This window comes from Elephantulus edwardii, unplaced genomic scaffold, assembly GCF_000299155.1.
Source record: "Elephantulus edwardii isolate Elephantulus edwardi_28Jun2011 unplaced genomic scaffold, EleEdw1.0 scaffold00039, whole genome shotgun sequence".
In the NCBI taxonomy this organism is placed as follows: domain Eukaryota; kingdom Metazoa; phylum Chordata; class Mammalia; order Macroscelidea; family Macroscelididae; genus Elephantulus; species Elephantulus edwardii.
In genome coordinates, this window is record NW_006399789.1 from 9589741 (window position 1) to 9602734 (window position 12994).

The 12994-nt window shown below is 36.5% G+C and overlaps 1 protein-coding gene across 1 annotated transcript in view; it reads left to right on the plus strand.

Annotated features, from left to right (window-relative positions):
• The first annotated feature begins 4557 nt into the window (after nucleotides 1-4557).
• HBS1L (HBS1-like (S. cerevisiae)) overlaps nucleotides 4558-12994 on the plus strand; it is a 34238-nt gene continuing 25801 nt past the window's right edge. The window contains exons 1-3 of the mRNA XM_006885010.1: nucleotides 4558-4604; nucleotides 9597-9859; nucleotides 10302-10467. Of these exons, the coding sequence (XP_006885072.1) occupies nucleotides 4558-4604; nucleotides 9597-9859; nucleotides 10302-10467 (476 nt within the window). The remainder of the gene's footprint in view (nucleotides 4605-9596; nucleotides 9860-10301; nucleotides 10468-12994) is intronic.

The following is a 12994-nucleotide window of genomic DNA, read 5'->3' on the forward strand; positions in this document are numbered from 1 at the left end:
GAAGACCAGTGGAAACCTTCTGTTGGAGCCACCATGGCTGTGGGTTTGATTTTGTGTGGTACAATATTTAGCACATAATTAGAATTTTCTTTCTTCCCATGATGAGTTAATTTGTGAGCACTAGAGAATAATTTGTGCCTGTAGATTCCCTGAATCAAATCAGTGATTCGATCACTGATAGCAAATGAAGAAAAGGAAGCTATATTTAATGTTATCAGACAGAGACCCAAAGGCTCTGCACTGCCTTCTGTCAGTTGTGTGGAGCATTGCGTACTTACCACTGAGTATTGCTGTAAACGTTTCACATGAATGAAATAATTTGATTCTTTGAACCATAAGAGGTGGATACCTTTATCGTTTCACAGATAGGAAAGCGGGCACAGAAAGTTGCTGAATTATTCACGTGGTAACCCTTTAACTAGTAGTGGCAGAGGCTGGATGCACACCTAGGCATTACAGCAGAGTCTCTCACTGACTTTACTAAACTTCATGACTGGTGCGTTGGAGGCTTTGACAGGGAGTGAATTTTTGAATTGTCCTGTGAGAGACACAAATTTCTACTTTGTTATCAATTACACATAGGACAGTTCAGTGTCAGTATTGTTCCTCATTCTCAGTAAGTCTTGTAGAAGGCATTTGAGAGTCATGGATCATACAGGCCTGGCATCTGTCCGCGTGATTCATACATAAGCAAAAAAAACTTTGCTCTTCTTGTTATTAGTAGATACAAAAACTTTTTAAATAAAATTGAGGTTTACTTTTCATGAAAAGAATTGACATTAGCAATAGACCTTGAACAATAGGTTCAAGCAAACTACAAAAATGTAACACACATTGCTGTTAAAATGGTATCAAGTTCAACTCCGTGATCCTGCATTAGCTTTGTGAGGCTGTAAATCTTTGAGAAAAGGAACCTGCCCATCTTTTCTCCTGTGATGGAGCTGATGAATTCGTACCACTGACCTTTGGGTTGGTGGTGCAACTTGTAATACACTGCACCACTAGGGCTCCTTGTAGAGAGGATTTGGAAATTGAGAAAGGAGGAAGAAAGAGGATTAAGAGTATATATATGTATGTATGTGTGTGTGTGTGTGTGTGTGTGTGTGTGTGTGTATGTGCATATATATATGATAGAGATGCTAAGACTTGGAAATAGACTCACTTGCGGTCAAGTTTATGGAAGAGACTCTAGTCTGTATGGGAGTGGCAAGGAAGAGAGGGGTCTTGAAAGGTGGCTTGGGTGGTATTATAAAAGACTGTTCATGTAGCTGAGTGGGTGTAATAGACATGGTTTGAGGGACGAGAGATTGAAGCACAAAGACATCGCACATTGTGGTAACCCAGACATACATGGTCCTGAGTGACTAATGGGAAGAAAAGGACACGTTGAAAAATATTTTTTATGGAAAATTAATAGTATTAATAAGATACAGAGGTTGCAGGAAAAGGAAGAGGTTAGAATTAAGTGGCTTGGGTTTGGGGCTTGATTCTAGAAAAGAAGGAACAGGTTTTTCAGGCAAGTAGATGAGCTCAGGGGATGATATTTTTGAGATACGGCTATAGGTAGTGGATATTTAATTATTTGACTACTGTTTTGAACATTGATTCTCAAATGGAGATGATATTAGCCCACACATAAGACATTTGGCAATGTCTGGAGACTTTGGGGATGCTGCCAAGCTTACTAGGGAGCATTGGTGGCAGAGTGATAGGGAATTGCATTACCAACTGAAAAGTACGCAGTCTGGATCCACTGGCCGCTCTGCAGAAGAAAGGTGGGCAGTCTCCCGTGCAGTTTACTGCTTCTGAAAACCCACTGGTGCGTCAGCAGTGAGTCAGCTCCCTTTTGACGATACACAGTGGCAGCAATGGCACCTAAGCGACCTTCTTAGCGGACACTGGCCTTTCAGCCTAACAACAAGGAATCATCTACTGCAAAGGTCATTATAGCACTTGGGTGGAAAAGGCTTGTTTTTGGTGAAGGCAAGAGACATTTCAAACTAGTGTTACTGTGATATTTTTGTTTATCTAGTAAAATTGTTTATGTTTAAAGACATCACATTTACAATTCCCATTTCATTTTTACTGTCAATTCTTAGGCAATGTACCAGATCATTCAAAATGCTCTCCACAAATTTTGGCTACTTAGGTTGTAGAAATACAGACATGCAGAAGATGCAGTTCTTGTTGTCAACAAACCTCAGAGTCTAAATTAGAATTATTTAAAATGGCTTAGAGCACCACTCATTCTGAATAGAAATAGTCATTGATTGACTGGAGGAACTTACCTTTGAAGTGCCAACTCTTCAGTAAGAGATTTTGTTCAAGATCACTGATGGAGTTTGGAATATGATCCTCTAACTGTGTTACTAAGTAGGTTTCAGGGAGCTCTTGCGAGTAGAGAGAGTCGTGCTGCTAAACCCAAAAGTGGTGCCTCTCAGGAGGTTCAAATCAGTCAGTGGCCATGAGGGAGAAAACACCGTCCTTGCCGTGTCATTGGCGGCGGGGGACACCTGCTGGAGGGTCAGCGATGAGTCTGTTTGACTGCAGTGATTGAGTCCATGGGAAGTAGGTTTCTGCTTTGTTCTCACTGATTGTGGGTTTTCTGAGGTTGTAAATGGCGCGAGAGGAGAGCATACATCTTTCTCCCTCAGAGCTACTGGTGGATTCTAACCGGCTTCCTTCAGGTGATCGGTGCAACTTCCTCCAGCCTAAGCCACCAGGGCTTCCATCTACCTAACTAGTATCGGAAGTTCAGACGATTTCTGAAGGGTAATATAGAAACAAATTCTTAATGTTTGGAAATATTTAATGTATGTGCTTTCCACATACATTAAATATATCACATGTAAAAATTTTTAATTATAAAATATTGTAGTATAGACATTCTGAAGGAAGGTCACCTCTTTCCTTTTTTATTTTTTTTAATTGTACTAGTTTATTTACAAAATTTGAATTCATTGTTTTTCAAACCAGTCTTTCCTTTTTTTTTTAAACCTTTTTCATTTTTAAAAATCATTTACATTCTTTTAAGCAACATGGTGGTGTAGAATCACCTATGACATGGCAATTGCTTTTTCCTCATGATGTGCGGTGGCTATCTTTTCACTCATGTAAGCCTATGTCAGCCCACTTCTGTGTTTGTAACATGATGATTCACGTTTTGTATCATTTAGTTAACCCTTCTTTAATAGATGCACATTTAGTTTGTTTTCATCATTATAAGTAGCCCCACAGCAAACATAAATTTTTAAAAAACAGAAGCAGAAATTACGTTTTTTGTGGAAGTTTACCAAGCAAAGTAGGACCAATTTGACAATTTCGGTATGAATTATTGAGTCATATTAGTTACAGTTTTCATGTGTCAACCTTCCCTCTGTGTCCTGGTTTTTCCATTTCCAGTGCTCCAATGTTCCGGGCCTCTTAGGTTCTTAGCTTTACTTTCGGGTAGTTTTTGTCACATATGTCGTTCTGTGTCTTCGAGTCAAGACCGACTTGTAACCGATCCTCCAGTGGCTTTTCAGAGGTTGCAGATCGCAGGAGAGGAGGCTGCCCTGTCTTTCTTCCACATTTTGGTCTGATAGAAAAAGATTTTTTTATATGCTTGCACTAAAGGATAATAGTCTTTATTTTGTATGCCAGTGTATTGTTTCTCCTAAAAGATCCCTGAGATGGTTTCTAGTTTCGATTGGAGGTTTAAAGACTATCTCAGAACAGTAGTTCCTAGGAGTCTTCTAGCCTCACCTGGTTCAGTAAACTTGAACTTTTGAAGAATTTGAGTTCCCTCCTTTGTTTTTTTCCTTCTTCCTCAGATACCATCTGTGGTGTTCCTGAGCAGTCTATAGTGGTAACTAGGCTCCATCTAGTGTGGATAACTTACAAATATATGTACACCTATGTCTGATGAAAGAATAGAAGTCTTCCTATGATCTAGCTGTTTCTTTACCCTTATATGTTCTTAATTCACATTTTGTGTATTGGTATTTTTCCTACTTTTTTTTCTTGATAGCAAATACTTTACTGAGTCACAGATTGTGTAATTAGTAGGTTTTTTTTCCAGTTCACTTCAGCACATGCTCATCTTGCTCATCAAGTTGTAGGTATCACAGGATTAAAAATAGTTTAGCCATCTGCTAACTGACCAAATAATTTTAGTCTTGTGAAAGGGAGTGGTGAGAGAGAGAGGACCAGGGTCTAGGTACAGTGTCAGAATAAGGCTCATTGTAGAAACCACCTTGTGACCTCTTAATACTGAAACTCAACAGTCAGTTCAAAATTAGGAAGAGATTTGATGGAGGTTAAGCATAGGAGAGTCCAGACATTCGGGGATTTCCCAGAATAGGATGCTAGAAGAATTTCTTAAACATTTTAATATTTCACAAAATGTTTTTATGAAGACATAAATTCTGTGAAGCTTTATCATAATGTATACATGTTCTATGTGTGTGTATATATATATTTCTAATTAATTAAGAGTTTTCTGCTTCTTTGTTAGGAACATCAGTAGACTCCCACTCAATGAGAAATGATTCTGAAATTGTGCCAAAAGTTGCTAAAATGACTGTATCTGGAAAGAAGCAAACTATGGGATTTGAAGTGCCTGGGTAAGACTTTATAGCTCTAATGTTTTGAAACCAATATTTTCTTTGGCTAGGTTGGGAGAGAATTTGTAAAATTTTTTTTCTCATTTATTCATTGTTGCACATTTCCCTCCCTGTCCCCCCACCCCCAGTTTGCTTTTCTCTTTGAAAAGAAAACAAAATTTCTTTCATTGTTATACAGTTCCCCATCCCTCCCTAAGTACATAGTTCACTTTACTATGCATTTCTTTTTCTGGAGTTTGTCATGAAAATAATAATACCCAATCATATATTCCTTTTAAATAGTTCTCTCCCTCATATGTTTCAATGCAGTATATATTAGCCCCTCTTTTCTTAGGTTGCCCCCAACCCCGATGTCAGTCCCTTTTTATAACAGTGTCACTATGCAGTATTTGTCCTTTTGTGACTGAGATATTTCACTTAGCATAATGTTCTCCAGGGTCACCCATTTTGTATAATATTTCACAAGTTCCTTAGTTTTCAATGCAGTGTAGTATTCCATTGTGTGACTATACCACAGCTTCTCTATCCATTCATTTGTTGATGGGCACTTGGGTTGTTTCCAACTCTTTGCTATTGTGAACAAAGCAGCAGTAAACATGGATGTGCAAACTTACTTGTAAGTACAGAATGCAGAGGAATGGGAAATTAGAAAGCTGATTCCAATTTTAGATATGTTTATCACGTAGGTAGTTCGTTGTCAGTTTCTGCACATGGATTAAAAAAACAAAACGTTGTCAGAAAACCTCCTTTCATGACTAAATATTTGTACCAGCAGGTGGTATAAGTAAACAATTTGTAGTTACTTATGAGTGATTGGTGGAACTACCACTTTTGGGATTAGTTGTATTTTTGTGGTTAATAATTTAAGTGGTATCTTCAGACTTTTTGTATTGAATAAAATGGAATGATATACCTAGAATTTCATACATCTATTGAAAAAGTATAATAAACTAGAAATCATTAGTTTTTCTTTCTGCTTTCTTACTGAAATGTCTATAAAAGAGGTTCTTGTAACACTTCCTTATCTAAATTGGTAGAAATGCTGTATGTCTTGGTTAGGGAGAGTTTTAATGATCACCTAGCTCAGTTTTTGGAGCAGTGGTAACATGCGCAGCCAGGAATTGTGCTGCTCATCCAAAGACCATGCTGCATCAGCAGTTCAAATCCGTCAGTGGTTCTGAGGGAGAAAGAAGGAAAGTCTTCTCCCACGCAGTTTGCAGCCTCTGAGACACAGTGGAAGTTTAGCCACTGCCAGGTCCCAACTAGATGGCGAGGAGTTTGAGTTTTCTGTGACTGGTTAGGGGTTTTTTTAAGATCAGGTTTTGGATTTTATGGAAAGAAGACTTTATTTAGTAAATTTCAAATTCATTTTGGAAGGAAAGAGTTCTCCACACCTTAGAACATACTAGTTGTTTTATATATATTCATGGGATTATTGAAACCTGTCTTGAATAACTCTAGTTCACTATAATAATTTTGAATCATGATCTAGTCATTAAAAAAATTAATGTATGTCTTTCTCTGCCTGAATTGAAATTGGGTTGTCAGAACGGTAGATGAATTTTTTTTTAATCCTTAGTTTTGTTTTTTTTTAATTTTATTAATTTTAATGAACATTTACAGAGATTTTGGATTTCCATTCGTTCAGTGTTGCGCTTTTCTCCATGCCCAGCCCACGTCCCCAGGTCGCTCCTCTCTTTGTAAAGCAAAAGAAAAATTCCTTCTTTGGTATACAATCCCGCCCGCACCCGTCCCACTGTCCCAGTACACTCCACTATGCAACCTTAATTCTGGACTCTTGTGATAACCATAATACCCTATCATATATCCCTTTTAAACTGTTTTCTCCCTCATCTGTTTCAATGCAGTATTTAATCCTTAGTTTTAAGTACCATTTTATCCTCTGGTGGGATTAAATAGATAGAAATTGAGAGAAATAGATAAATATACAAAATATCTAAGTCTATATTTTAAGCATTTTATAATATTATTGTAGAAGTTTAAGAGGCGTTATTAAACAGCATGTAAATAAGTCCAAAGTGATGCATTTTTTAGAATAAATGCAGACTCCTATGTAAATGATTATAAAAATAATGACTAATGAAGGGTCAGGCAATACTAATAAATAGTAATTACTGATAAATAAATCCAAATCTGCATCTTAGAAGCACAGTGCAAACCTTTTTAAATTTTATTAATCTGCATAGTTTAAAAGGACAAGAACAATTTCATCCTTACGTATTCTTCTCCAAGAGTAGTCATTCCAGTATTTATTGGCCAGGGAAATATATTTTATTTTAAAAATAATAGAGATCATTTCAATGCAGAACAACAGTTTATATGTCAGTATGTGACCTTTTGGGAGAAGTCATGTCAACTTTAAACTGTAAAAGATTTACGGATTCAGCAAACTACATTCACTACAATACCCTACATTCACTCTCCTCTCTCTCTCTCTCATTGCTTTTTTTGCCCAAAGTACGTGAAATGATGTTTCATCAGCATTGCCTCTTTTTTCCTTATGAAGTGCCTCAGAGTGGACCCTCCAACCTTAATAGCTACGCTCACTAATCACGCAGGGATTCTTTTTGTTCAGGATCACTCACTCACTCACTCACTTATTCTCATTGCTGTTGAGTCAGAACCAACTCATAGCTGACCCTCCAGAGGATCTTCTGAGGCTGTAAATTGCACAGGAGGAGATGGCCCATCTTTTTCCTGAAGAGCCTCTCATAGGTTCAAGCTGCCAAAATGACAGGACGCCTTTAGATTAGCACCTTGGGATTAGTCCCCATGCACTGTGACACCAGAGCTCCCTATTCCTAGAGAAGTATTAAAAATAACTCCCTCAAAATACCTCCCTTGAAAATTCATGTTAAAAAAAAAGTGGATAGACTGTTGCATAAAAAACAAACATTCTGCATTTAACCACTTAAATCTATATTATCAGCTTCTAGCTATCATTTTTATGATTCAAGAAGAATACCTAATATGCTGGTTTTGTGAAGAAACATCTTCACTTCTGGAAACATTTTTTGCTTTGTAATTGGATTTTTTTAAAAAAAAACTTTGATTTACTTAAATGAGAATATTATCATAAAAATGAGTCCTTTACCTTACTGAATTAAAAGTCATAAAGTCAGGCCCCCGTTTTGTGAAGCACTTAGAATGCTGAGTAGTCCATCTGTGGACCACCTGGGTTGGTGGGTGAGTGAGAACCATCCAGGGATCCATCCTGTGAATCTCAGCAGATCGGTGTTTACCTGGCTCTTCATATTGAATTTAGCAGAAACGATCTATTGAGGAAAGTAGCCTGTAGCCCAAACCAGACGATATCTGTGTTCTGCCAGATTGGATCAGAACCTATGGAATCATTCTGAAATAGGACTTTTCTTATAATCTGCTATTTCTCTTTCACTCCCAGAAAAGCAGCTATTTTGGCTGTGGTAGTGTTTGCAAATTATAGTATAAATTTGATTTTATTTAATTAGCCTGTTGGAATTCCTTTTTTTTTTTTAATTTTAATAAAAGTTTATAAAGAACTTGGATTTCCCTTCATTCATTGTTGTACATTTTCCTCTGTCCCCCCTCCCCCCAGTTTACTTTTTTCCTTTGGAAAAAAAGTTCTCTCATTGTTATACAGTCCGTCCTTCCCCACCCCAACCACTTTACTATGCACCTCTTATTCTGGACTCCTGTCATGCCAATAATACCTAATCATATATTCCTTTTATACAGTTCTCTCCCTTGTCTGTTTCAACACTGTGTACATTATCCAACACCCATATCAGTCCTTTAAAAGAATGGGATCTTTTCCACATGGTATCTCCTATCCCCAATAATTCAAGAAGGAGCTAATGTGTTGATGCTGTTTTTAAAAATTAGTATCTAAATTTACTAATAGAAATTTATAAAAATGGTCCTGGCCATATTTTTAATTAAGTTGCAAATCGACTGGTGTGACTCTTTCCTGAAGCATAGGATGACAAGGTAGTATTGAGTATATTAAAATGACCATAGAGGGAAATTTAAAAAGGTTTTTTGGTTATGGTGGGTGAGAAGAAACTAGACTTCTTTTCGTTGCATGTTTCCATTGTGTTGCAATTCTAAGTGATTGTTAGAAAATTTTTGTGTGTATGTAGTTCTTTGCCAGCTCCACAGTCAATCTAATTGACTTTATTCTTAATAACTTGCAATTTAAAAATCTGTTTATTGGTGTCTGTTGAACGAATATCGTATGGTGGTCTGGCAGTATAGGTCTCCACAGGGTAGCACTTGTACTGAATTCTATGTAGAGTAAGAGAATTAAGATATGAGATGAGTGTCAAGAGGATAATAAAACTAAGTTGTCATAATTCTAGCTTAGTTCTCTGAGCCCCTGTTTAGATCTAGATAGTTAGCTTTTACAAGGAGTGCTAGATAATTTTCTGGTTTTTATACTTTTCAACATCCAGTGCCTCGTATTTTTTGGCAGCCATTATTTGTGGACTTAAAAACTTTTGAAAATACTAAGAAATACATTTACAGTTATTGTCTTTCAGAATAGTGTTTGTACACAAAAGAATGAAATCGTCTACGTTTTCCCTGTTGGAATGAGTTAGGTAAGGGGGGAAAACCAATTATTAAAAAGAATAATTTATTTCTAGGAACACATTTGGTGCCAGTTTTCACAAAATTATCTTCTTCATGCCATCTGTTTATGATAGAATTAAATAGCCAAGGGATTAGACTTTGAATTTCAGTTATTTGACAGGATATTTTCTCCTTATCTTCATTTTTGGTAGACTGTTTTTCTCCTGGGATCTTCCATGCCTGTATTCATGTGGTTTGGGTGTAGTTCCTTATCATTTCCACCTTAACAGACATTGGCCACTTATCAGGAATCACTTTTGGCTGGGAGAGTGAAGGACTTTGGACTGTAAAAGGAACTTCTTTGCCATTTTAACACTTTTGAGATGTTTGAAACATTTCCCCCATCTCTACTTTCTGTAGACTAACTGTGGAAGAAAATGGTCATAATTTCCACATACCTCAAAAAGGACCTTCCACTGAAGATACCACCACTGCTGCTTCTGATGTCCTCGAGACTGTTTCTAAGTCACCTCTTCCATCCCACATCATGCAGGCAGCCGAAGAGCAGAGTTCAGCACCAACACCAGTGAAAAGGTCTAGCAAGCTGAGACAGCAGTTAGATGTGAAGGCAGAACTGGAGAATCGGCAAGGGGGGAAGCAGCTCCTCAACTTAGTGGTCATTGGTAATGCGCTTTGTTGTTTGGGATTGTCGGGCAGCTCTGGCAAGAAGGAAACTCGCCTTGTTCGACAGAGTTTCTGTCTGGCTGTAATGGTCATAATAAACCAAAGAGGCATTGCTCATAACCCTTCTAGCCTTCCATCCCTTCCTGATCTCCTTGGAGTGAAATACTGCTGAGGCTGAGTTGCTGAGGTCTTTAGACGTGGCTGTGGCACTTTCACTCTGTAATGTGAAAAGACATGTCTTGTTAATTTAAAAAAAAAAAAAAGGCAGGCGAATTTTTATCCTCTCCAAAGAGACATGGTCTTTTATCTCCATTTCACTTTCTTGTAAATGGTCTCTATTACTCTGAATACTGGAATTGAGTTAAATATTCATGCAATGCCTCAATATCAAGAACATCTGAAAAATGTACCTAGTATTAATCCTGAATCAATTTTCCTTAGGTCATGTTGATGCTGGGAAAAGTACCCTGATGGGCCATATGCTTTATCTTCTGGGTAATGTAAACAAAAGAACTATGCATAAGTATGAACAGGAGTCTAAAAAGGCTGGCAAAGCTTCGTTTGCGTATGCGTGGGTCTTGGATGAGACTGGCGAAGAAAGGGAAAGGTAGTCACTATATTTCAAAATTTTCAGTTTGAAATGATATATTTAAAAATAAATATGTATTAATAGTATGTGTTGAATAAAACAAAAAATAGTATGTATTGAATAAAACATGTATAAAACATCACAAAATATTTGGGGGATAATATTTTTAGGAAAAACTGAATTATAAAAAACTCTTGACATTTTTGCTATAATATTTATATATGTGTTTAATTTTCAAAATTCCATGAGAATAGCATGAAAGAATTTTTTTTAAGCACTACACTTACAGAAAATATCAGTAAAGCCTAATTTTTTGAAAACATGTCGATTGTTCCTAGTCTAAGTATATACCGCATTATATTGAATTTTAAATTATTATTGTGATTTTGTTGTTAAGTGCAGCTGAGTTGGAACTGACCCATAACTGACCCTCCAGTGGGCTTTCAGAGGCAGTTAGTTAATTGCACAGGAAGAGATTGCCCATCCTTCTCCTGCAGAGCACATGGTGGATTCAAACCATGAAGCTTTGGGATTACAACACAGTTTCTTATCACTCAGCCACCAAAGCTCCCTAATATTATGGGGGGTTGTTGTTGTTGTTGTTATTAGGATTCTTAATTTCATTACAGGTTATTAAAAAAAGGTAACTCTTTGTGGTACACACCCATCTGACTAAAATAAAAATCATCAAGAAATTCAGATTATTTTGGTTTAAGATTTTTTTACTTTGTATTTTGTTTTAATGAGACAGAATTCATTCACAAGTAATTAACCTTTCCACGTAATTGTAGCTGTTCTTTTATCTGTTACTGTGTTCAGTGCTGTCATGAGGATTCTAGCAGGTTAATATAGTTACTTAGATACTTCTGATCAATAAGAAGTTTCTTTTAAAATCCTTTTGAGTGTGGGGCTGTGTACACATGTATAATGTTAGTGTTGTTAGGCATGGGGGGCACTGTATCTTTGTAAGAAGAGGATACTTTATAAACCGAAAGAAGTGATAGATTTTCACCTCTGTCAAAATACAAACTCTAAGGTTTTGTGAAAATTGTCCTAAATCAACAAAGAGATTAAGTAGTGTTTCCTGATGTGTACATTCTGTATACAGAAAATATACTTAGATTTCATATCTTTTTATGTGTTTTCCTTTCCTACAGTTGTAGTCTATAATATATAGAGTAATTCTCAGTAAAGCAGGTCATATTATTAACTCCTGATAAATAGGAATTTATATTATAATTTTTGTTTATTCTCTTGTAGATGTTAGCTCTTTTTTATAATTTTTTTTTATATCCAAACTTATCTTTTCAAAAAAGTAAAGAAGTTTGATACTTGCCATTTTTTTAAAAACAGTGGAATTGTGTAGATCGGTATTAATGACCTGAATAATTTTCACATACAGTTTTATTAGCAATTTTTAAAAGTATATTGCTTTTTCTTTTTTCATTGCATCATTTAGTAGTTGGTAAAAAAATATTTGAACCAATAAATTGGCATGATTTGTGTAAATTTACTTATGTTATTCAAGCTGACAAGTGAGATAACAGTCTGTCCAGTACCTGGGTTGATCAGTCATTTTAGTTTTACTTAATAGTGCATCAACTTGTTGCTTATGTGGTCTGCTCAGTATAATGTATTTTCTAGAACATTTCTTTATTCTGTGGATAGTAAAACATCCAGATACATACTAGAAATTTTAATTAATCATAAATCGTGCATAAAATTAAAAAATATGATTAGCATTGCTTAGCCACACACAGTGTTACTTCTATATCCTCTGTGCTACAAATGTTGAGGAATGAAAATTAGTAAAGTTCTATTATTATATCCTCATTGTTGTGTGCTATCTAGTTGGAACTGACTCATAGCTGACCCTCCAGCAGGTTTTTAGAGGCAGTAGACTGCATGGGAGGAGATTGCCCCTCCTTCTCCCATGGAGCTGCTCCTGCCCTCATGGTCCAGATTTTAGGACTGCAGCACAGCTTCTTCCTACTCGGCCACAGAGCTCTGGAATGATGGACTCAGACTAAAACTGAGTCAGGAGAATGAATACAGTTTAACTTGTAGATCCTTACTCTGTCAATGCATATAGACCCTGAATTATCTGTGGAATATTGAGAGAACTAAATATACTTTGACAAACTCAGTGTCCTTTTGTTTCAGATTGAACTAGAAAGGCTTAATTAAGTAGACCCACAGAGACGAATGTCTAATTTATCAGTGTGATTGAGATTTGATAAAAAAGACTTCTTGATTACTTTGGACTACTCTAACATAGTAGCATGAATGATTACCTAGTTTATTGTCCACCTGATTTCCCCTTCGAAGTTCTTGAGCTCTGGAATGACTCCATCATTTTTTAGATCCTGCCAGGACTTTCTCACCTCAGTCTAAAACCTTCTGGCTGCAAAAAGGCACTGAATGGGTCTCTGGGAGGATAAACTGGAGCGTGAAGCAAATTACTATTTACCTTTCAGGTTTTTCCATTGACTGTCTCTTTTGACACCTCCTTTATATGAAAAAAAAAAAAAAAGTAGGGAATTAG